The sequence below is a fragment of the Cervus canadensis genome, chromosome 8 (genome assembly GCF_019320065.1).
Source record: "Cervus canadensis isolate Bull #8, Minnesota chromosome 8, ASM1932006v1, whole genome shotgun sequence".
Taxonomy (NCBI): Eukaryota; Metazoa; Chordata; class Mammalia; order Artiodactyla; family Cervidae; genus Cervus; species Cervus canadensis.
Genome location: NC_057393.1, coordinates 90,304,459 through 90,330,680, shown reverse-complemented (window position 1 = coordinate 90,330,680; position 26,222 = coordinate 90,304,459). Strand labels below are relative to the sequence as shown.

Genomic DNA, 26,222 nt, shown 5'->3' with positions numbered 1-26,222 from the left:
TTCACTGTCCCTCCCCAAGCAGCTCTGCTCTCCGCACCCTCCCCTCCCCTCGCCTCCCTTCTCCCAGCCCCCTGGTCTCCCACCCCAGCGGGCCCTCTATCCTAGCGACGTGCAGGCCTGTGTCTGCCTTGGGGTGCTGCTGTGACTTCACAGCAGGGGCAGGCTTGGGGCACCCCCAGGAGCACAAACAGACCCCACACTTGCCCCATTCCTCTTGGACTGGTAACTTCCACATGGACTCCGGGAAGCCCCGTGGATGCTGAGGTCAGCACAGCTGAGGGGCATCATAGGAAGGCCCTGCGTGCGCCCAGCCCTCCACCTTTTCAACTAGGAGAGAGCCCACCTGTGGGGTTATGTGAGGGCCAGAGGGTTAGTGTAAGCATTAATAAGGTACTACGCATAAAGCCATCATTCAAGTTTTAAAATCAGAAGGCTGCCGTGAAACGTGACACACCTGTGGGCCACACAGGTTTGGAGCCACACCTCGGGGTCCTTCCTAAGAGGACACCTGAGAGGCACACTGCTGCCACAAAGAGGGAGCTCCATTTGCTTTAGGCCAGATCGTCAGCTCTCTGGGGCCCAACTCCAGGAGCCAGGAACAGACACTCTCCTGAGATCTACAGCTACCCGTACACACCAGTGCACTCACCCAAAACCTTCAGCCCATCCCAGCTCTGGAAACTGTAGGGAAGGAAGGGAAGCTCAGCTTTCAAGTTGCTAACCTCACAGGCTAACTTGTCCCATTTCAGGTCAGGACACTGTTTTCCTAACTGTGGAATCTAAGCAAAAACTTGCCAACTGCATTTACATGAAAAAGTTAAAAATTTACAACGTGAAGTACTAAAGCAAAACAAAACCAATTGTTTACAACGAAGTTCTGCTCTTACTCCCCTCAAATTAATCCAGGCTTCAAATTCTTAGGTTTTTACACTGGAAGTGACATTTTTACAAAAGAAGATGAATCCTCAAATGGCAAACTAAGCAACAGGGGATTAAAGAATATTTACCAGATTCATTTCTGAGGATAATGATTTAAAAATAATTTTAATTACCCAGAGATGTCACTGCCATAAAAACAGCTCTAAAAGAATATTCTTTCAAAACCTCCTCCAGAACACATGGGTACATGCACACACAGAACTCAGCGGAGCCGCGGCTTCTCCATTATGTGCTACAGAGTAAGTGACAACTAAGACATGCAGAGAAGCTCTCCTGGCTTCAGAGCTGGGTGATACTCTCCTTACGTGACCTGTCTTCTGCGGAGCTAAACCACACGACACTGTCAGGACACTGGCCAGCTTTAAGGCTGTGAGCACGGGACAGCACAGCTGGCCCTGGGGCAGCCCGGGTACTGGGCTCCTCTTCAGAAACCAGTGCTTGCCCAGAAGCCCTCCCGAGGCCAGGGCTGCTCTGGAGAGGGAGTCCCTGTTTCCCACGGTCACCTTCACGCCGGAAAGGACACATCTGGTCCCAGGGCCTCCCCAAGCCCCAAGCACAGTTCCAGATGGCAGAGAGCTGGGTGGACACAGTGAGACACCGCATCTCAGCCCCAGGAGCACAGCCTCCCTGCCTTGCTTTCTCATCTGCCTTTCACGCCTCCTTGCTGATGATCTGGTCAAAGGAACAAAACAAAGTAACACAGCCTAGGAGCCTTCCACAGCAGGAATTTACTGTCTCTCAGTTGCAGGAGCTAAAAGTCCAAGGTCAAGGTGCCGCAGGGGGGTTTCTCCTGAGGCTTCTCTCCTTGGCCCCCGGCAGCCTTGCCCCTGTGTCCCCGTGGAGCCTCCCTCTGTGTCCTGATCTCTTCCCAGAAGCGCCAGTCACACTGGATGAGGGCCCAGCCTAACGATCTCACTTGAATGAATCACTTTTTCAAAGACTCTATCTCTGAATACAGTCACATTCTGAGGCACTAGGACTTCAACTAGAACTTTTGGGAGGGAACATAATCAGCCCAAAACAGAGGGAGGGGGGCCCTAGCAGAGCAGGAGAGCTCAGGACAGGACTGGAATCAGACGTCTCCCCGGAGAACAGACCATAAGCCCTCAGAGGGCAGAGCCAGCCTACGACCTTTAACCCAGCACCCAACTCCACTCCCAGGACTCCCAGTCCTGCATTTCCTGGGGCCGAAGACCTTGCGCCTCAGTCCTGAGCACTGCTTCATCCGGGAGGGTTTACCCCCAGCAGTGGGCCACCAGGGAGTCCGCCGGCACCAATCCGCTGCAACAGAAGAGGAAGGGCAGGCTGCACAGGGCTCTGATGAAAGCTTGACATGAGGCCTGATTCTCTGCTAGACGATGGGGAAAGAACACACAGAACCTTCTCCCCACAAAATTAAATGACTCTTCCAGAGTCAAGTCTGTTACTTGGCAACCTTGACAGGTTACGAAGGTGTACTTCACTAGTTAGCAAGGACACACCAAGAGAGGGTAGACAGATTTAGCAAAGTTAAATACAGGATGCCTAGTTCACTTTGAATTTCAGATAAAACACAGTAATTTTTTCCTACAAGTATGGCCCATGCAATAGTTGGGGCAAACTGCCACTAAAAAATGAACAACTATTTATCTGAAATTCAAGTTGAATTGACCTCCTGTAGAACACAGGAGGCAAGCCTCCTCCGAGAGGACAGCCCTCCCAGCTTTGCTGACGCCCACTCAGCATGTTCTCAGGTGCCAACTACTCAGAGAGCAGGGGGTCCTGTGGGGGATGCCTATGCCTGGTGGGCCAGTCTTCTCAGGACGGGGCCCCAGCAGAGAGAATCCCTCACTCTGGCCCCTCCCATGGGCCCAGCGATGCTGACACATGGCTCATCTAATAGAGGAAACGGTTAAGTCCACCTCCTTGACACCTAGAAACTCACCCACAACAGCCAACGTACACCAGGCCTTGTACTCTGATCCTCAGATGGCTGTTATGAATGCCACCGCCAGTAACAGCAGCATTAACGATGACCCACGGGAGGCAGAGGGGACATGACTGAAGGACACCAGGAGACCCTGCTTACGGCAGCTGCACCAGCGCCAAGGCAAGTTTGGGGGAATGATCTTTCTTCTGTCAACAGTGCTGGCGAGTCCTCCAACACTCAGCCCCCAAGGTCAGATCATTCAATCCACCACGGCACAAAGCCGGTTCTAACTTCCAGACACATCCAGAATCTGAATAGCGCACGGCCTCTACGCCTCCACCAACTCTTGTCAGGTTCCCACGTGGCCCGATCCTACACCTGCCCCAAAGCATCTCTGTGAAAGTAATGCTGGGCCAGGCTACTCGGCTAAAAACACCCCAAAGGCTCCTGGTCTCACAGTTAGAGCCGTGTCCCTGTGAAGGCCAGTGAGTCCCCCTGTGATCCACCTCCACTCCCTCCCTCTGGAACCGTCCCGGGCCTCCTCGCCTGCAGGCACACCTCAGCCTTGGGCCTCACACTGGCCACTCCCCTCCTCCATGGGAAGTGTATCCCTCTCCCTCACCTCTTCCCAAGCTCAACTTCTCAATGGGGCCTTTCTTTTCCACCCTGTGCAGCAGACCCCTGCCCCTCTCCAGCACCCCCAAGTCGCCTAATCCTGTCCACTCTGTCTTTCCCAATGCCTTCATTCTAGCATGCTATATATCTGTCCTGATTATTGCTAAGTGTCTGTATCCCCCTCAAGAATGTGTATCTCACACAGACAGGAATCTGTCTTGTTCACTGATGAATTCCAAAGAGCCTACAACAGTGACTGAGGCAGAAATGTGCTCAATCAACACTTGCTTACTTCATCATCCATTGCATGGCCACAGGAGACCAGGAGCAGGAAAACGGCCAAAACCTCCCGGTACTCTGTACACACAAGGCACCATGGAAGGGGCCTTCCAAATGCTGCACACACCAGGCAGGCTGAGGGCCTCCAGTGCATACGTGGAGGGGTCTCTTGGCTACCAAGTGATCAGGTTGGGGTCCTGCAGACATGGAAGCCAGGCGGTTCCATCACCACCTGCGAGGCGTGTGTCGGCCGCAGTCAGCTGGGAAGCACAGTGCCCCCTTCAGCACTCACTCTGGCCCTCCCGCCTGACACCTAACATTTACCAGCACGGACGGCCCCATTCAGACTGCTGGGCAGGGACATGCGGCATCCACCTTCGGGGAGGCTGTGTGCTGTGAGCAAAGGATGCCGGCCTAGGCCCCCGGGTCACAGGCCCCCTCGGCTCGAGCCCTCCCCCACTGTGGGGTGCAGGCATGCCCACGAGACACGGCCCCGCTCACAGCCTGGGGGCATGAGAACACACAGGTCCTGAGCATGCAGTAGGAGCTGGGTGATGGCTTGCCGGCACTGAGGTGGCTCTTCCCACAGGGGACTTCCGGCTGGTCACGTGCAGGACCCCAGTGGCCCTGACCTGGGGAGAGAAGGAAGAGCAGCAGACCCTCCACAGGCCAAGATCAAGGGCAGAGAGGGGCCGTGGGGGTGGGAGAGGCTCCTCGGAGCCGGGGGCTGCCACAGTCACGCCAGGGAGCCGCCCGGATTCGGCACAGGGTATTTTCCTTCTGAACGTGGAGACGACAGCCAGACCCAGAAGGAAAAGTCTGTAAAGTTTTCCCTCTCCCCTGACTTCCTGAGGGTTAAAGAAGCACTGAAAGCAGGCCAGCATAAGTAACCGGGTTTCATGCTTCCCATCTTCTGCAGCAGGGTTTCTGCTGCCCCGTGTCTGAACTAGGGCGCCTGGCTGCACTCACTCCCGCCGGCCAGCGCCTGTCCCCCCAGCTGCACGGGCCCCTGGGTGGCACCCACAGAGCTGGGCTGGCGTCATCCCCGCTGCTCACGCAGCAGTGTCCAGGCAGCAAGGGGTGCTAACACCTTGAGGCAGGAGAGGCAACCTGGGAGGAACGTGATACAGAGGCGGCTGGGGAAGAAGGGACCAGGAACAGGGACTGTGAGACAGCAGGACCCCTGCCACCAGAGCGCTTGTTAGGAGCGATGGAGGAGTGGGTGTCTGCCTCTGGGTTCAGCCGAAACCTCCGAATCCTCAGGCATTCCCAGTCTTTGCTGAAAAAAGAAATGGTTGTGCCACATTTTCCTAAATATATTCTACAATCACACTTCTCGTGAGCAGTAGTCAGGTGAACTGATTCTAAGTGAAACTAACATCCACGTGCACGCATGAGTAGTCGCCCCAGAGGAAGTGAGCCTGGGGGGCCCACAGAAGCTGCCCACGTGGCCCAGCATTTTTCCTCTTTGTCCTTAAGAAAGGCCCGGGAAGGGTTCCGGGGACAGAGGCTGAGGGTAGGAGAGAGTAACACTGTCAGAGGACTTGCTACGGGTGAGACGCAGATCCTTTACAAACATGTCATCCCTTCCCCGGAGGCTCTAAGGATCTACTATGTCTCCATTTCACAGGTTAGAAAACTGAGGCTCAGATTAATTTAAGTTGCCAAGTGAATTACTGGAGGCGGGAAGTGTGAGAATTCAAAAATTTGGCTGGACTCAAAGCAAACTTGGGAATTTTGACTCAAAAATTCTTTACATTTTCAAACTTCAACCAACATTAAACCAGAAACTGCTTAGGCATCTGATAAGCCACATGACAGATGCTGACTCACAGGTTGGCTGAAGGTCACTGAACCCAAGAAAGCCAGGACCAGAAAACTGTGGCCACCTCCTCTTGACTCTGAGGAGCTGATCTTTTAATCTCCATGTAGAAGGTATGGAAAATAGGTCAAAATAATTTTAAGCTATCCTACAAGTCCAAAACTAAAAGCCTTTTATGCCAGCAAGAACAACATTTATGATGTCAGGGAGACTCCTCCCCATAATGGTGTCTTATCTTCATCCAAGCGACTGCCAGACCAAGTCCCTGTGAGAAAGTTTGAGGAATGGAAGCTCTGAACATGTATCTCATGGGAAAGCCACCCACCTCTCCACTGTTTCCCCCAAAGCACCCACAGGTTCATAACTGTGAGGACGCAGAGCGATGCAGGACAGGAAGAGCCGATATTCCAGCGCGTGCTCACTGCAGGCCAGGCCTGCTCTAGAGGAAAGAGACCGAGTGGCCGAGCGAAACCCTGCTTCCAGCACTGCTGCTTATGGGGTAAGTAACTTAAACCCCCAAAGCCAGTTTCATCTGTATAGTGCGGAAAACAATACTTATCCAAGTGTGTAAGAAAATAATTTAAATGCTACCCAGGGAACTTTCACTCTTTTCCTTGAGATAGTCTTCCATGTTTCTCTTTGAAAGGAGATGGTGTAACTCCACCTCTGCCCTACCTGTCCCCACTCTGCCTCTCCTTCATGGAGAACCACAGGCTCCTGGTGGAGGCGGGCCTGCCTCCTCCTTTTTCTTTCTTAAGCTGGAAAGACCATCCCAGAGTCCCAGGTACAGGAGGCCTGAGGACATCTGTGGAGCCAGGAGGAAGCTCAGCCTTGCCTGTGGCTCATCGAGATTCTCAGCCTCCAGAGGCAGAGAGACAGCTGGAAAGCAGGTCCCGCTGCCAGCCCCTGAGCCGGAGAGAACACGTGGGAGGTCCTAAGGGTCCCAGCTGTGGACACGTGGGGCTGCCTTCTCTCCAGCACCTGGGCCTGCCGGCTCCTCAGGGACTCCACACACCCAGGCCCACAGCCCACAGAGGAAGGCAGCCCCCTTCCAAGGGTCTCAGCCCAGAGAGTACAGAGGTTCAGAATAAACAGAAGACTCACCCAGGGAGACAGAGCCGCTGGAAGATGCAGACGCCAACTCGAATTTTAATTAAAACGGTAATAACAGCCCTCAATGAGATGCAACAGCAACACACACAGGGGAGAAAAAAGATTTCCAATAAAACAAGATTTCCCAACTAAATAACTCATCAAAGAGAAGAAAGTGGTCACAGATAATTCTTGAGTCATTCTCGAGTCACTGATTCAGAAGATCAGGTCCAAGAAATAAAGCAGAGACCGTAAGTAGGAAGAAATGAAGAGCATAGGGGACAAGCTATAAGACTTCCAAGCTACATCCTAAGACAGAGGGAGAGAGAAAAAGACAGGTGAAGGACAGGCAGTATAGGGCACCCAGCCCTGGACATAAGTCATACGACAAGAGCCACATGCTACCAAAGTTTCTGAATCTAAGGATAAAGCAACAGAAAAAAGACTATTCTCTGGGCAGAACAAACAAACTTGTGCCTAAAAAGGAAACAGAAGATGGAGGTGGACACAGACTGGCCGTGACGTCAGAGCAGCCCGAATGTTGAGACAGCGTCTGGGTACCACAGGGCTTGAACGCAGTTCCCCAGGCATCAACACAGACGCTCCTCAGCCACTGAGATAAAATAAAAGCGCTCTGAAGGTAAGAATTCAGAGTATATACCGCCGGGTGCCACATACCACAGCAGAGAAACACAAGGAAGGAAAAGCTCTAACAACAGCTGGGCCAGAACCAAGATTCCATGAAGTGAAAAACAGAGAAAACTGATGACTAATGAGCTAAATGGTCTTGGCCTTGGCAAGGCCGAAGGCTGATGCCTGCTTCAGTGTCATTTCTGCCACCTCGGAACTAATCAGTGGTCAATGTCATTGAGTTGTGTAGATTCTCATCATGCCCAAGCAGTGTAATCATCTCAGTCGCATGCACAGGCCATGCAATTCAGATTTGTTATTAATGTCTGAGTCACTTTCACTACAATTAAGCATTCTAGATGTAACTCAGATTGAAAATATAAACTTAGGTGCCTTCTACAGTGAAATTCTATAAGTTCAAGTATAAATGTAAATTATTAGTACTAGAGTAAAGTGCTGTAATAATTAAAGATCAGAATGGCTGACAATTTTATAATCAAAATGTAGTAAGATTAAGAGCTTTCAAATACTTAAATCAAGGAACAGAATGACAGTTAACACAAATATTACAAGTATGTAGTCTTGATAACTTAGAAAAAATTTTTATCCTTTAGAACTAATACTCATAAAGTTGAAGTAATGATGGAAGGCAGAAAAAGTTTGGATTATATCATAATCTTTGTAGAATTATTTCATGCATTAGCTTTCATAAGACTAAAGCAAACAGCCCTTAAGAATTTAATGTAATTTTATAATCATTCAATTTCATTCAGGCTATGAATATTCCAAGAAAAACTCTTATTTGGGAATTTCTCACCTAATGAAGATCTATTAAAATCACAAAGTGAACTCTGCCAGCTTAAAAATTCAAGAACAATCCTTAATTAAAAATTCCACAATCTTTCATGACAACATCCACAATAAATCACTTTCAATCTACTAAAAATTATACAGTACTAAGAAAAGAAAGTGGTACAGAAAAATTTTGTTTCTATCAGCCAAGTTTTAAAATTACCTTACAACAATGCCATTTAAGAGTACAATTTCTTGCAGTTTTAAGTCTGTGGAAACTAATGCTACACTCAAAGTGGCTGTGAAATGATTACCATGGGGTAACTACCATTTTGAGTAGTTATTAAGAGAAGATAAAGAGCTGTTGAATCCCGAACTATGAATCCTAGTTGTGAAGTTCCTCCTGGAAAATATGATACTCGAGATTTTTTCCCCTGTATTTATGTATGGCAAGTGTTCCTTTCATGATACAAATCATTTCTTTAGGAAGATGCCAAAATCCATCCTCACATACCAAAATCTGAAGTGCAGACAGAAATTAAGAAATGATTTTCTTATCATGAAAAAAAAACACACTGGTCCATTGCCAAATTCCTAGTTTTTCCTCAAGTGACTGCTGGAAGTAGTAGCAACTACAGTCAGAAATAACAGAAGTAAAAATCACAAGTGAGGCAAAATCCAAAGTTTACTCCTAAAAAACACTCAAGAGAATACCTGTAAGCAGCAAACCAAGAGTTTAGCTCTTGTTTTGTCGATGACATCGCATCATCTCACGGACTGACCAAGTCCTTAAGTCCAGGAGATGGAACAGAAGGAAGCAAGTCTTTACCTTCAAGAGCCACTATTACTACAAGGAAGGAAGGTGCACTGTCAGGACATAGGTCCCTGCGCTGGAGACACAGCCACTCTGCCACGTCCCCAGCTCAACAGGAAGCAAACATCGTTCATTTCACAAGTGTTCAGGGGCACAGCTTCAGGTACAGGACAGCCGCCGACAGAATATAAAATTACTATTCCTGTACTGCACTGTCAACCTCCAGGATCTTGACACCGAAAATTTTTAACAAAATATAAATGCTTTGTTTTAAAAAACAAAACTTTAGACTGAATCTTTATCCTAGAAGTTCATTCTACAATTGGCTTCAACCCTGCCTCAGGCAAATGTTTAGCCATTTGGACAAAATGGGCAAAAAACATGAACAAACGTTTCTCCAACACACAAATGCATAAACAGCAGTAAGCACATGAAAAGATGCTCAACATCACCAATCATCAGGGAAAAGCAAATCAAAACCACAATGAAATACCACCTCCCATGCATTAGCGTGGCTACAATCAAAAACCAAAAAAAAAAAAAAAATGCTGCTCAGTATGTGGAGAAATTGAAACTCACTTACATTGTTAACAGGTACCCACCTTGTAAAACATTTTGTCAGTTCCTCACAAAGCTAAACAGAGAGTTATCATGCGACCCAGCAATTCCACTGCTAGAGACATACCCAAGAAAAATGAAAACTGTGTCCACACTAAAACTTGTACATGAAGGTTTTGGCATTATTCATAATAGCAAACTACCACAATTGATCTCACCTCACATGCTAGCGAGGTAATGCTCAAAATCCTTCAAGCTAGGCTTCAGCAGTACATGAACTGAGAACTTCCAGATGTACAAGCTGGATTTAGAAAAGGCAGAGGAACCAGAGATAAAATTGCCAACATCTGTTGGATCACAGAAAAAGCAAGAGAGTTCCAAAAAAAAATCTACTTCTGCTTCACTGACTACACTAAAGCCTGTTACTGTGTGGATCAAACAATCTGTGGAACATTCTTCAAGAGATGGAATACTGGACCACCTGACCTGCCCCCTGAGAAACCTGTATGCAGGTCAAGAAGCAACAGAACTGGACATGGAACAATGGACTGGTTCAAAATTGGGGAAGGAGTACGTCAAGCCTATATATCATCACTCTGCTTATTTAACTTATATCAGAGCACATTATGTGAAATGCTGGGCTAGATGAAGCACAAGCTGGAATCAAGATTGCCAGGATATGCAGATGACACCAGCCTAATGGCAGAAAGCCAAGAGGAACTAAAGAGCCTCTTGATGAACATGAAAGAGAGTGAAAAAGTTGGCTTAAAACTCAACATTCAAAAACAAAGATCATGGCATCTGGTCCCATCACTTCCTGGCAAATAGATGGGGAAACAATGGAAACAGTGACAGACTTTATTTTCTTGGGCTCCAAAATCACTGTGGATGGTGACTGCAGCCATGAAATTAAAAGACGCTTGCTCCTTGGAAGGAAAGCTATGACAAACCTAGACAGTGTATTAAAAAGCAGACATCACTTTGCCGACAAAGATCCATAAAGTCAAAGCTTTGGTTTTTCCAGTATTTATATATGTATGTGAGAGTTGGACCATAAAGAAGGCTTAGCACTGAAGAACTGATGCTTTCAAATTGTGGTGCTTGAGAAGACTCTTGAGAATTCCTTGGACAGCAGGGCTTCCCTGGTGGCTCAGACGGTAAGGAATCCGCCTGCAATGCGGGAGAGTTGGGTTCGAGCCCTGGGTTGAGAAGATTTCCTGGAAAAGGGAATGGCTACCCACCTTCAGTAATTTTGCCTTAAGAATTCCATGGACAGAGGAGCATGGCAGACTACAGTCCATGGGTTTGCAAAGAGTCAGACACGACTGAGCGACTTTCACTTTCATTTAGACAGCAAGGAAATCAAATCGGTCAATCCTAAAGGAAAGCAACCCTGAAGATTCATTGGAAGGACTGATGCTGAAGCGGAAACTCCAATACTTTGGTCAGCTGATGCAAAAAGCCAACTCACTGGAAAAGATCCTGATGCTTGGAAAGATGGAGGGCAAGAGTAGAAGGTGGTAACAGAGGATGAGGTGGTTGGATGACACTATTGACTCAATGGACATGAGTTTGAGCATACTCCAGGAGACAGTGAAGGACAGGGAAGCCTGGTGTGTTGCAGTCCATCGGGTTGCAAAGAGTCAGACACAACTGAGCAACTGAACATAATGGCACAACAACATAATAGCAAAAGAGTGAAAACAGCCCATAGGATCATCAACTGTGAGTAAACATTGGAAACATTACGCTAACTGAAAGAACCAGTCACAAATCACACATAATGTATGATTTCATTTATATGCAATTTCCAGAATAGGCAAATCCCAGAGACAGAAAGTAAATTCGTAGTTGCCTAAGGCCAGGTTTCCTTTGGGGATGATTCAAATGTTCTAAAACTGACCGTTTATACAAATTGGGAATATATGAAGCTCCACTAAACTGTACACATAAAAACAGGTAAATTGTTTGACCTGTGAATTTACCTCAGTAAAGCTCTTATCCCCAAAATGGAAAGAATTTCTATATCTAATGCATAAAAAAACAAACAGCTTGATCAAAACACCAAACATGAGGAAAAGAAAAAGAAAAAAGTGGACTGAATAATATTTAAGGAATGAAAGTGATGCTTGTTTTTCATGACTGAAGTGTGTACAGATTGATTTCTCCAACTGAAGAGTCTATCGTGTTGTGTCAAAATATATGTCCACCTATATGCTGTTCATGAAACACAGGCAGATGGGGTTGGGAAGAACACACCAGGCGAGGAAGACAGCAGGCAACGTGCCAAGGAGGAGAAAGCGGGAAAGACAAAACTAATAGCAAACAGTCTGGACTTAAAATTAAAGCAAGAGGAAGAGGGGTGTTATTAAAGGCACAGTTTGGTGGGGAGAATAAAAGGTGTTAAGTAAACATGCACCAAATAACATGGTAGATAAAGACTTAAAAATGCAAGCACCTGGTAAAAAGGTAGCTCTTCACATGGGAATATCTACTGGACAGGAGAAAAAAAAAACACAGATGATAGGGAAACAGACAGACACCCTTATTTCCTTCAAATAAAAAACATACATTTTTTATTACCTCTGTATGCCACATTTGTAAAGATTAATTTGATATTTGGCAAGAAAGAAAACCTTTACAAACCTTTCAAATTAAAGATTTTAAGGACAGTTCTTTGACCACAATCCAATAAAATTAGAATTAAATGATCAAGTAACAAAAACTCTTGACTACTAATAAATTAAGAAATATACATTTAGATCAAAGAGAAATTAAAAGGAGAACTTGAAAAAAACCTTGAAAGCAACAGAAAGACAATATTTCATACCAAAACTTACAGGATACACCAGAAAGTACACTCTAAGGAGATTTAATGTCAAATGCCTTCAACGCTAGAGATTTTTTTAAATGAGAAGAAACCATGAGGTTTAAATGAGAAGAAACCACCTAAACCAATTATAAAAAGACAGTCCAAAAAAAAAAAAAGAGAGAGAGAGAGAGTCCAATAAATGAAAAGAAAGAAGTTATAACAAAGGTAAATTTTTAAACTAAAAAAATTACAGGGACAACTCAAAAGCTAATTTATTTTTTTCCCACACCGTGCGGCATTTGGGATCTTAGTTCCCCAAGCAAGGATAGAACTTGGGTCCTCAGCAGTGGAAGCACAAGAGTCCTAAGCATTGGACCACCAGGGAATTCCCCCAAAGCTAATTCTCTGAAAAGGCCAAGAATATAGAGAGACACCTCACATGCCCAATTAAGGGTAAGACAGAGAAGATGGGTAACAGGGGAGAGGAAAGGTGGAGAAACTGAAGGAGTAGGCGGAAGGAGAGGAGGAGCTAGGGGAGAGAGGATGTGCGGATCCAGAAGACCAGACTGAGAAGAGACACATAAAAGCAAGTACAGATTATAAAAGCAAATCAAAAAGAACCATCTTGCAAAATTGCACGGAATTTTGCATTTAAGACTAGGAAAAATAGATGATTTCCTAGGAAAACATAAATCATCAAAATGATTCAAGATGTGGTAAATTCAGAAGTAGGAGGACCAGAGAGTTCACAGGTGAGTTGTATGTGACACATATTTCCACCATTGAATGGCAGCAAGCAATTAAACAATAAACCAATTCATTTTACAAAGCTGCAGATAAATTTTAATACGCAGACCTGAGAGAGATGAGAGGGGAAACTGAACAAATCTGGCTTATGATGGGTTAGTTACAGAAACTCCAAAGTAACACCAGCAAAGAACAGAATTCAGCCATCTATCAGAGAGACCAACTTGGATGTATTCCGGGGAAGTAAGGGAATCTCAGTACCAGGAAATCAATGAAATCTACCTCGTCAATAAATTAAACGCAAAAAAAAAACAAAAAACAAAACAAACAAAAAAAACAAACAAACAAACCAGAACCACATCAATAATTGCATTTTGATAAAAATAAAGGCATTGGATAAAAGTTTAGCAGCTATTCCTTTTAAAATTAAGTAAGCTCAAAAAAGAAGGAAGTTATTGATGAAGTATTCTTAAATGAGAACAGCATCAATAGAAAGGTATATAAAACGACTCTGTATTTGTTAAGCAATGACCCCTAAAGCTCCGACACATGATGTACATTCACAAATGTGTTTGTGTATGAGCAATAAGGGCTTCCTAGATGGCTCAGTGAGTAAAGAATCCCCCTGCAATGCAGGAGATGTGGGTCCCATCCCTTGGGTTGCACGGCAACCACTCCAGAATTCTTGCCTGGAAAATTCCAAGGACAGGGGAGCCTGGCAGAATACAGTCCATAGGGTCACAAAGAGTCAGGACTGAAGCGACTGAGCACCCACACACACACATGAGCAACAAGTTGTCAACACGGACTGCATGGAGGCAGGCAGTGATTCAAAAAAATTTCCAGAAAATTCTTTAAAAAGGGGGTAAAACAGGAGTGCAGTTAAAACAAAATTAGACAGTTCATGTGTATAATTTTTAAAAGACTGTACAGTACTAAAACTATCAAGAAAAGAAGTGTTCCTTTTGTTTTTAACCCCACAAGTATCACTGGCTTTTTTTATTCCCAGTAACAAGTTTAGATACTCTCTTGTCAATATCACCTTTAACTGGACTCTTGAATAGAAATATGTATTGGCTGCAGGTCAGAACTTAGGCACAGCCTTGACTCTTCTATGCAGAGTGGCACCTTCTTGCCCAACTCCTGATCCTGTCCCTGGGGGAGACACTGTGGAGCAGGGATCTGAACAAACCGGCCCTGGCTTCCCTTGGTGCCACTCCCTGTCACGTTTACTACAGCTCTGCAGAAGCGCTGATCTCGGCTGCTCCCTCAGCACCAGACGCCCTTCACTAGACACCCTTCTTAAAACAGCACCTCCCGCTCAGGCCCCAAGCTTGAGCACCTCCCATCTTCCGCATTGGGCTCCAAGCTTCCTGTATCCACTTCTCAAGCCCCAGCTGCTAATACAGTGCCTGGCCCATCACAGGCCAGGTGAATTAACTGTATTTAAAAGAAGATACGAAATCTGAACTCAAGAACTTTTCTTTGGGAGGCTGTTCTGCTTTAGGTTCCCAGCCAGTTTTACTTAACCATTTTCCAGCCCTGCTGCCAATAACCTGCTGGAGTGAACAAATGTTAGCACACCTCAGGGGCACATGGCTTTGGTTGGTCCTTTGGCAGCAGGGACACTGGGAACTGCTCTCAGGAGCCTGACAAGACAACAGGGAGAGCACTTCGCTGAGTGCAGAGACCAGACAGGATCTCATAACTGGGTGCCTGGGGCTGCCCTGTGGCAGGTGGCGCTTTGAATGCTGAGCTGGGACAGGTCCCCACTCCCTCCCAACAAAACAAAGCACCCCACACACCACCCTCGGGAGTCTGGGCTGTAGCCTGGCAGCCACTCCAACTTTCCTCATGTAATCTGCCATCTCCCTGAACGTACTTACATCTTTTCAAAATCTATTTCTTCTCTGCCAAAGTTCCTGAAGATAAAAGTGTCTGTAAATGTAAGAGACACAGTGTGGATTTACACTTGGTGATATTTACCTAAAATTCACCTCTTTCAATCTTAAAAGACGTCTCACTGTAGGTATCTCAGATTTCTGGTTAAGTATACTTTTCCAGGGCTTCCCTGGTGGCTCAGACACTAAAGAACCTGCCTGCAATGCAGGAGACCCAGGTTCGATCCCGGGTCGGGAAGAACCCCCGGAGAGGGAAATGGCAACCCACTCCAGTATTCTTGCCTGGAGAATTCCATGGACAGAAGAGCCTGGCAGGCTACAGTACAGAGTCAGAGATGACTGAGCAATTCACACTTTCACTTTCATACTTTTCCAGAGTCCACAGGAATTCAGAATGCATGTCCCCCCTTGAATGCCGTAATCATGGTCCAGTTCACCAGCTAGCCAAGGAAATCAGATTGGAAATTTTGCTGAAATACACGAGTATTAAGAACAAACCAAAAGAAGCATTTTTATTTACCTCAAATGCTGGGGGCCAGCAAAGTAGGCATCATTACCGGCAGATGAAGAAGGTGTAGACTTTTTTTAATGTGAATTCTGAAGTGAAGGTCTGTTCACCACAGAACCTCAGAACCATTACTCAGCACACCTCACTAACTCAGCAGAGGTCCGAGGGATGCTGATTTAAGATGTGGATTCTCCACTACCCCAAATGTAGAAAGAGCTCAAATAAGCAAGCCACTCACTAAGCAAGCCATTCACCAAATAAGCAAGCCTTCACTAACCATTCTTGAAATGATTCCACTTATTTTTTTTTCTTCCAGAAAATCATCCTTTATCTCGATCCCTTATATTCTCTTTATAAGTCTATTTTCTAAACTTGAGAAAATAGGTCTCCTCCTCTTCCGGTTCTTCTAAAGTCATTAAATTTTTAATTGCCTTTGCCACAGAAGGCTTTTGAAGTTTCTGAAACATCAATATTGCATCCACCTACTGGCCTCCTGGCCACCATCTCGGAAAGGATGGAGCCCAGTAGATACGAGAGCAGTAACTGCTTCTCCACTGATGTCTGTCAGCCGCCCATGGGAGTCTCCCTCCGTTCACCCTGGGTCCCGGCTGAAGGCCCCTGATAGACCGAAGAGGGGTCCTGAGGCACTCACAGGGTGCTGCACACACACGGCTTCCAGGGAGGGTGGGGAGACCGGCTGGACAGGTTCTGAGGCCTCTCACTCCAGCTTCAGAGGAAGCCCCCCTGGGTTTGTCCTGAGGTTCCTGCTTGCTAAAAGTTTTGAAAATCTAAGCAGCACAACATCCATCGTGTCCATTTTGGCCACATAGGAAAAGAGTAGTTTAAAGGAACGGAAATCGGCTACTTGGAATGAAGCACCAGCTTTGTGCTCAGCCATGTGTCTTTACTGACTCTCAGTGGTGGGCTCCACCGGCCCCGGCCCAAGATCGCAGGGTGAGTACTCAGCGGAGATGGGGCCTTTTACCCTGGGCGTGCTCGCTCTCCACCAGAAGCTGACCACCAAGCCTCTTTCCAACCCCTATGGCTTCAAAACATCAATGTGCAATTAATAACTGAGTCTAGAATGTCTAGTGCAGACAGATTACCTGCATTATTTCACCTGTTCCAAAGTTACAATGGGAACTTCACTGAGAGAATGCAAAGAACTCATTTTTTTTTCTCTAGGCTTTTTTCTCATAATTTCTCCTTATGAATCCTTGTACTATCAACAAGAGCCCTACTGATTTGAATTCGCTTTTCCCCATCTATCTCTTTCCTTTAGCATCTGTGCAAATAGGATTCTGCTGGCTGCTGTAACCACCCACTCCTCCAGCCCCTGCCAAATGCATGATGGAGCAAACAAGAGAGAAGCTCATTTCTTCATAAATTTAGTCCATGGCAGATATGACTGATTCATGGGTGGCTTTGCTCCAAATGGTGATTCAGACACAAGGTTCTTCCACCTGGTGGCCCCAGTATCTCTGACACATCACAGGTCACCCTCCAGCTTCCCTTTCAACCCACTCCCCAGTCCAGAGCCCTGATCTTCAATTTCTAGCTCCCTGCACAAAGTCGGGGAACAGTCGCTCTTTGTTCTATCCTGCAGGGCAAAAGAAATCATCACATTTTCCTGCGGGTATAGTGATGCTGGTGGTGACGAAGAAGACGATGATGAAGATGATGATGGTGGTGGTGATGGCAGAGGGAGGCCGAGAGCAGCCTCCCTCCTGACCAGGCCTGCGAGCGGGGTCCACACTTTGCCTCATCTACCATTGCCCAGAACCCAGGCAGCCGCCCCTCTCACTGCAGGGGGCTGGGAAATTAAGAGCAGCCAATGCCTGGGATAAAAGTTAACAGGTGAAACAGATTCGGAGAATGACAATGACCTTCAACTCAGAGCACCCTACAAGAGACTTGTTTTTAATTAGTTGATCTGACTGGCATAAATCATGTGCACATGATGCTTGCTTATACCCTAATCAAAAGGATCAGTCCACCCTATGTCACTTAACCTCTCTGTGACTCAGTTTCCATAAGTTAAAGATAGGAAAAATAATAGTACTAACCTCACATTGTTGTTTTGAGGATTACATAGGCTAGGAAGCGCTCAGGACACTATCTGACACATAGGAAGTGATACACAAGCGTTTGTTAAACAATTAGTGGAGGACGGGCAGCTGGCTCCCCCACAAATTCCTAACAGAGTCCTGCCCTGAAGGTTAATTAGGAAGTGGGAGGGTGTAGAAGCCCAAGGGTTGGAGAGTTCCCCAATCTTCCATCTTGGAGGCAAATCCCTGTAAAACACATCCCAGACTTGCTTTGGTGCCTTTCTGGGAAGAAACTCACTCCCTCTGAGTCAACCTATCCACACCTTCCACACTTGGATGTTAAAAAATGCACAGGTCCTTGTAAACACTTATTCACTGATACCAATTTCCACACCATTTAAAAAATCTATTTCTGCATCCATCTATTCTTTTGTTCATCCAAAACAGGATGAGGAACTACCGTGACCAAAACATTCAACGTCTCAGACCCAGGAGAAAAATTAGCTTAAATGGATACTAAAAGGCACCTTAGGGAAGAAGGTAATTTTAGATTTTTGGAGGCAGTGATATCTGAACCAAGACCAGACCAGCAAGCAAGGGTTGCTATTCAAGTATTGAGGGGAAGAACATTCTAGGTGAGGGTCAGGCAGGCACAAAGGCTCTAAGATGGGCAGATTAAGTGGCTGGAGAGTGTTGCAGGACAAGGGTCCAAAGGCATGCGGGAAAGGAGGGCGGCTAGGAGGCCCTGTGCAGCACTCGGGAATTACCTCTGACTTGAAGTTGAAGCCACTGAAAAATTTTAAGCAGAGAAGAGAGTGGATAAGCCCAGGTTTGTAAAGATCACTCTTCTTCCACAAACAATGGGAAGGGAGATAGAGGCAGGGGGCAGGGCATCAACAATACTGGAATCTGGGAACCCCAGCTGACAGAGGATCCAATGTTCAGACCGATGAGGGATGTCTCAGTTCTAAGCTGGAAGCAATGGCAAAGATATGAGAAGCAAAAGGATTTTTTCTAATTGTTTTAATAAATTAATTAAATATACACTAATACTTAGTAGGCATTTAATAAATTGAAAGAAGTATGGTCAGACAGTCATACTTCAGTAATAGTTCTTCTAGGAATTCACAAACAAGCGGAAGAAAGTTCTTCATACCATGTGCCAATCTAGGCAGCGTGTCCCTTCACATGACATGAAATTTTAGGTTTTCTACTGTTCTTGTAGCGTGACATCCTCCCCATCACTGGAAGCTAATGCTATACTTCCCTTACCAAAAAAGGTTTTACCACCTTAACTTTGGTTGTCATATTCCCTCTTCTTCTCTTAAAAAGACCCCAGTGCTTCTCCACGGATTCCGCCCTCTCTGAGCACTTATTTCTTGCCAAACCTGCTAAATTCCACTCCCTACAAGATCCAGCATCTATGCCTGAACTTAGTATTCAGATTCTAGCTACAGCTACTTGCAGTGATAACAATTACAAACATCAGATTTCAAGACGTTGTCACCAAGGCTGCTCAGCTGAAGGGAGAATGGGGCTGCCCTCAGGCAAAGATGGCTCATCTTCTACCCACTCCACCCAGCCTTTGCCCAAGTTGTCCCCTTGTTCAAGATGCCTTTTTCCTTCCTTTTTACCTGATTCATTTTTATTCTTTAGGATGCAGCTCAGGGGTCACCTCTGCCAGAGGCACCTCCTCTTCCCCAGCCCAGCTGGATTAGGTGAGGCACCTCTAGAATCCCATCTAAATCCGTGTTTACCTTGATCACAGACTCTTATCTCATTTTCTTCACTTTGTCTCTCCTACTGGACCCCAGGAGACATGCCTTACTTACCGTTTTATCCCAGCAGGGTTCAATATGCCTGCTGAATTAATACATGGCACATTTCATACACTGCTGGTGGGCGTGTAAACTGGAAAACCATCGGACAGTGTCTCCTAAAGCAGCGGCTCTCCACTGCAGACGACTGCGCTCCCCTCCGGGAGTGGACAGTGCCTGGCGATATGTTTCTCTGTCGTGACTAGAGGCAGGTATGCCATTGCCCCTCGATGGGCAGGAGGCCAGGAGTGCTGCTGGGCACACTTCAACCCACAAGACAGCCGCCGCAACAAAGGGACCCCAGCCCCCAGCGTCCACGGTGCCGAGGCTGACACACGCGTCCGCTCCATGACTCAGCAATCCTACTCCTAGGTACGCACACCCCAGGGAAATCATGTATATGTCCATCAAAGACAAGCACAAAAGCCCTGGTGGCAGCTGTATTCATAAAAGTCCCAAACTGAAAACAGTCCAAAAGTCCACTGATAGGATAATGGATAACACACTGCAGTATTTATACACTGGAATGCTACACAGCAAAATAAAAATAGATTGCTACATACATCTCAGATATGATGATGAACTCAGAGCCCAGACCAAAATAACAGGCAAAAGTAATCGATGGTGACAGAAATCAGAACACGGCTACCCCTGGGGCAGAGAGGCACTGCCTGGAGAGGCACGGAGGGATTCTCTTCACCTGGGCCCGGGGGCTTAGGGCCGCGCTGCGCGTGATTCATGCACTGTGTGCATCACACCTCAGTGGGCTTTATCACGGGGAACGCCCACTCAGGACCACACTGCCTGCAGGAATCTCACACTGACTCGCTGCCTTAGAAGCCAGACTTTCTAACAGACTTTCTGGGACACTGCTGACCAGAGCCTAAATAGGTGCATTTCCAGAAGGCTGTTTCATAAATATAAAAAAAATGTTAAAATGTACAAAATCCTCATTCAATTCGATTTTGATCATTTTATGCTGAGGAATATCTTAAAAATGTGCACACAAACTTAAACTTCAAGAATATTTATCACAGCATAAAAAATACCAATAAATATTTGTAAACACAAGGGAGAGGGGGCAATGAGCCCAATACCCACCCAAAGGGAACAGATTCTTTAAAAAAGACATTTTATAATTTAAATGGAAAATGTTTACAATATATTACTTAGAATTAAGAAGCAGGTCACCCAATAATACATAACTTAAGATATATGAAGGATACAATCAAAGTAATAACTGTGATTATCTCTGAGTAATAGGAGATTAAGGGATTTTTAAAAATTTTATCCTTTTTTTTCATTTCTTCCTAAAATTCACATATATTACATATAATAAGAAAAAAAAAATACACAATCACAGCTCTTTAAAAATAAGGGTGAGTTTTAGACTGTAAGACTTAGTAGACCACACTGCACTCCCAGGGGCTGGTGTGTCCAAAGCTCTGCTCCCTGCAGAGGAGCTCTGACCTCCCTTGACAATGGCTAGGGGCAGGGGTTAAATCAGAAGTGAGATAAAATCCTAGCTGTTCTGTTTCATTCCTCAATGGTGGGACTGGTTACACAAATCCATACCTGCATTAAGCCTCACAGAACTATATAAGCTTCCAAAAAAGTAAATAGTACATCCATGCATAAACATGAAAATAAATATAAATATTTTTTACTGGAAAAAAGTCTAGATTAAAAACAAAACAACTCGCTACCTTTCCTGAATTATCAAGTCTGAGTACTTAGATGGTGCTGATCACTTAGCCAAGGTAATCTCATTACCCCCAAGACTCTGGCAGAAAAGACCAACCTCTTTCTCTGTAAAGTGCAGAAGAAAACGTCTCTCACACAGAGTACCTGTGAAGATTCAGTGCAATAATGCATGACAAAGCAAGTTACAGATTCACACTGTGTGTTGTTATCCTCATCGTGAGCTCAAGTTTCCCCATCACAGGAAAAGACTCCTGGAAAAAGAGCAAAACATCTCTCCCACGAAGCTCGCTTCTCTGAATTCTGTGACTGGGAACACACTTCAGTATCAGGTAAGACTGCATGTGATTTATCTCACAGCTTACCATGATCTGAGCTCCTCCTGGAGCTACGGAGCTAAAGGTGGGAGCAGCTGCTTACCTGACACCGGAGAGAGGGGTCCAGGATCTTAGCTCACAAATTCCATTACAGTAGAAGGTATTGGTTTAATTCTGGTTTTAAGAAAAAGATGCTTCTCTTCCTTGTTAGTCAAAAAGATTCTAAACCAAATAAACCAACAACAAACTCAAGAGATAAGACATTTCAGTGTTAATTTTGAAGGCAACATGTTCCTCCCTAGCTTCTCAAGGTCATACCTCCCCACTGAATGATGACTGACGGTGGCTGACACGGTGCATGGGAAGAAAACTCCCGTGTAGTTCAACCTCACGGAAAGAGCATCAGCTCAGACCCAGCCTGCCACAACAAAGAACCCACAAAGCTGAACAGAAGGGTCCGGAGCGTCTGCGGACCTGCCCGTCCCTCTGCCTCGTCAGAGAGAACGCATCACCAGACTGCTCGGAAAGGGCAGGAGCCCCAGAGCAGCTGAGTTTCCCGCTGCTTCCAGAGTGAGCTTGCATGCTGTGTTGGCTGCTTCCACAGTAGGCAGATGAGGCTGAGAGCTTGCTGGGGGCTATTTTAGGGGGCTGCCCTGCAAGGATAGATTTCTGGGCCCTGAGCTCCCAGTAACCACTTTCTACTCCCAGGCTGACCTTCCATCCACACAGGGGTTAAAATCCTGTCACCCAGCCAGCGCAGCAAACGGAGGGAGTCCTTGTATATAAATCATCCCAGGGGGATCCAGGAAGAGGAGAAAGAAGGGAAGGGCGTGTGAGGGAGAGGACCTCCCCTCCCATAAGTGCCAGCTGCACTTCTAGGGAGCCTGATCCAGGAAGCTAAATACACTGGGTAAAAACAGAAGGAGGAGGCTGAGGAAACCAGAACAGTTTCAAGGGCAGTTAGGAGTCTCAACAACACAACGCTCCCACCAGCCCCACTCTGCCACCTCAGTCTCCCTACTGCGTGCTCTCCTCCATGGGGCCAAAGGCAGCTCTGAGGGCAGATAAAAAGCACAATGGTACCCAGGGTCTCTCTGAAAAGGGTTCCAGGTTACCAAGAGGGTCCCCAGACATCGGTCACAATTTCCTTCTGATAGAAGAAACCACAGTCAGCACAAGCGATATACATTTACAATTAAGACAATCACACGCATATATGCTATTTCCATACAGGTACTGTTTGTTGTTTTTATAGCAGGAGGCAAGCAGGAAACTTGTTCCATGAGTCTTTGCTTTCCTCATCTGAGTCTAGCAACAACAGCAATTTCTATTAGGGGTTTTCTCTGATGAGCGCTGATCACAAATCAAAACGTCACCTTCTTGCTTGTTCCTCTTCCCACCAGATCAGCCCAGGGAGACCCCTCAATAAACTGGGAAACAAAGATGCAGGGAAATGCAGCTTGCATTCCTGGAATTGGGGAACACACTCTGGCTGGAGGGTCTTATCTACTGGACTTGGTAAACTTCACAGGTTGACCCTCTTAGCTCTCAGGGTGACCTGCGTGCAGCTCTCAAGCCTCTTAACACACATCTGTCTCCATACCACTAAGACACATGGATTTTTTCTGACCAGCAGCATATTTCTGCATCTATTTTCAGCCCCCATAAATCATTCCCATTGTTTTAGGAAACCTGAATTCTTGCATAATAAACCATCAATCTCATCCCTCTACTACCACCCAAATTTCCCTCAGGGAGAAGTGCTGCAAAGAGAAAGAAAATTCTTAGTTAGAGCTGCGCTCCTACACAAAATAGGAAAACAAAACTAGGTATAAATAGCATCAAATAACCACTGCTGCTGCTAAGTCGCGTCAGTCATGTCCGACTCTGTGCGACCCCAGAGATGGCAGCCCACCAGGCTCCCCCGTCCCCAGGATTCTCCAGGCAAGAACACTGGAGTGGGTTGCCATTTCCTTCTCCAATACGTGAAAGTGAAAAGTGAAGTTGCTCAGTCGTGTCCGACTTCCAGCAACCCCATGGACTTCAGCCTACCAGGCTCCTTTGTCCATGGGATTTTCCAGGCAAGAGTACTGGAGTGGGATGCCACCGCCTTCTCCGCAAATAACCACTAATGTCTGGTTAAAGTGCTTGACTGTGATTCTCAGATCTAGGTGTGAACTCAGTGGACATCTGAAGGAAGCAGAATCTAAACCTGACAACAACTTCTCTTTACGACCATTTAACTGCTGCAGTGGTAAATTGCTCTGCTGCAGAATTTCTCCAATTTATAGGTTACTAAGAAACATAATATTGCTTTAAAAATGTTAACATTCTCAAACCAGCCCTCACAAATCTTATTCATAACCAGGCTTAACCTAACACAACTTCCCTATTTTCCCCAATACAGAATGCTGTAATCCGCCCAAGCAGACATACATCTCAGGTGTTCTGAGATCAAAAACTGGATCACAGACATTACAGCATAAGGCCTGTCAAACCAGGGTTCTGGGCAGGTACAATTCTTAAGAGCCAATAGGAAATCAGTTGTCTGGGGCTGGAAGACTGTATGACATTTTGGAAAATACAGGGGTGGAAAAGGATTATACAGAGTGATGTGACTGAAAACTCCCAAACTCTTAATCAAAGCCCAAATAAGAAGAAGCTTTTACACTGACCCACCCCAAACACTGTACAGCTAACTTGGACTCTGGAAGCCCAGCTATAACTTAGTAAATTCACACTGCAGCCAGCCTGCTTGAGGTTTGCAGACCACTCCCTGCTGAGAAGCCAGCCAGCCCTACCAGCAGGCTGCAGCGTGATGTCCTGATCCCAGTCTAGGACCAGCCAGGAGTCCCTCGAGCCTGTCCTCCTATGTGCTGTGTTCCCCACTGGTTGAACAACCATCAGGGAAAGCGGCAGGAAAAGTTGCATAACGCCCAGGATCAAACCCACTGTGGCCACTCCCTGGTCGTCAGCATTACCAGCTGCACGCAAGTCCATCCATGAAAACAGTGTGCAGAAACAAGGGACTGCCACAGAAGACCAAGAAGGCCGCAGAGCAAGGCACAAAAGCATCAGAGGACAAGTGGGAACGGCGGGCCTCCACCTCCCAGAGAGGACAGAGGCTGCTGAGCTTCTGACCAACTCCCCAAAAGGAGGCAGCAAAGAGGATCTCAGGCAGCGGAGCTGCTAGCCTTTCTCTGACCTTCTCCAGCTGGTCTATGACCATAGCAATAAGCAGGAAACACGTGAAAGCTCCTTCTGTTGAAGCAAGCGCCTTAACGCTGCTAAACTGATCCTTTCACTCTTCCCTGTTTTTCACAAGAGATCCTGAATGGCAGGACACGGAAAGTTTCTCAGATTAACTGGAGAAAACTAAAGTCCAGTGAAGACGCCACTGGTAACCTTTCAGCCTCGCTCCAACGGCTACCTGCCCCACACCTAGCATCTGGGTAAGCTTGCTCTGGAGCCAGCAATACAAAATGACTCCCCCAGTCCCAAGACACGTCAGGGTTCCAGTCTTCCTTCAACTAGTAAAGTCTAACTCTAACTCACCCCTAAGGAGAGACCCTACAGGTGTGACTGGCTTCCGTTGCAGGACGCGGGGACACTCCTAGCAAGGGAGGGAAGCACCCCCCACCCACGTCCTCGCCTCTTCCTGTCCACCCACGAAGAGTCGGCGGAGCCCCGCACGCAGCCTCGCTCGCACTTTAGAGCCCCGCTCCTGCAGCCTCGTTTGTTTCCTGAAACGCACACAGCCGCCACCCGCAAGCCGGCCGGCGGATCATCCGGAATTCTCACGCCCGGGCAGCCTGGCCTTCCCCGGGCCTCGCCTTACCGCCAGTGTCTTCGAAGCGCGGGGGCGGGCGGTCCCGCAGTGTGGAGCTCCAGCCCGCGCCAGCCTCGTCCTCCTCCGACTCCTGCGCGGCGGGGGCGCCAGGCGCCGGGGAGCCGGGGCCCCGCGTGGGGCCGGGGCGCTCGGGTTCGTCGTCCGAGGAGGCGGCCGAGGAGGAGCGCGAGGCGGCCGACGTGCTGTAGAAGGGATTCCCGCCGCTGTCAGGGCCCGATTCGCCAAACACGTCGTCCGAGATGTGCAGGCTCTCGTAGCGCGCGCGGGCCGCCTCGAGCAGCGCCGGCGCCCTCCTCCGCGCGGCCCCGCCGCCCTCGGCCATGGCCCCGGCCGCCGCCCGCGCGCCAGCCCCCCACAGCGCCTCCCAGCCGCACGCGCCGGGCCCCGGGCCCGCGCCGCGGCCCGCCGTCCCCCACCACCGCAGCCCGCAGCACAGTGCCCGCCGCCCCGCGCCCGGCCGGCCCGCCGTCTTGGCCGCCGCGGGCCCAGCGCCCGGGGAAACGCCTCGGAGCTTGGGCGCCGCGGACTGCGGGCCGCGGCGGAAGGCAGGGGTTGCGGCCCGGACCGAGCGCCGCCGCTCCGACCGCCGCTGCGTCTCCTAGGCGCCCGCCGCGTACCCGCGCGCCCTCCCAGCGGCACCCCGCGCTCCCCTGCCGACCTTCCCGGGCGCGAGCCGCCAGAGGCGGGCCCCGCCTCCTCGCACTTCCAGCCTGCCGGCCAATCGGGAGCCAGGCCCGGGCGGGGCGGGAGGGGCTGGGCGGGCCTTGCGCCAGGGACGCCCACCCGTCCGCCCCGCCGGGGCTGGGCGAGGCGTTGCGATCTGGCACGGCTAGCTGGCAGAGGCGGTGAGCGGGGGAGGACGGCCGCGGCTCCGGCCGGTCCCCTCGCTTGTAGGGACTCGCCTTCCGGGACAGCCACCGCAGGCTTCTCGCTGCCCTCTGGGGGGAAGGGAGGAACCAAATAGGTGGGAGAGAGACGCAGTGTGCTCTTCCGCAGCCCAATCCCGCTGACGGTGCGCGGACCCTCTGCGCTCTTGTTCCCTTCCGCAGTCCGCGCCCTGAGCCCGGCGCC

General features: G+C 47.8%; 1 protein-coding gene across 3 annotated transcripts in view; it reads right to left on the bottom strand.

Moving 5' to 3' along the window:
* PGBD5 (piggyBac transposable element derived 5) overlaps nt 1-25,801 on the bottom strand; it is a 122,069-nt gene extending 96,268 nt beyond the window's left edge. For all 3 annotated transcript variants that reach the window (XM_043477175.1, XM_043477174.1, XM_043477173.1), the window contains exon 1: nt 25,140-25,801. In XM_043477175.1, coding sequence (XP_043333110.1) covers nt 25,140-25,473 — 334 coding nt within the window. In that variant the 5' untranslated portion in view covers nt 25,474-25,801. The remainder of the gene's footprint in view (nt 1-25,139) is intronic.
* Between the last annotated feature and the right edge of the window lie 421 nt (nt 25,802-26,222).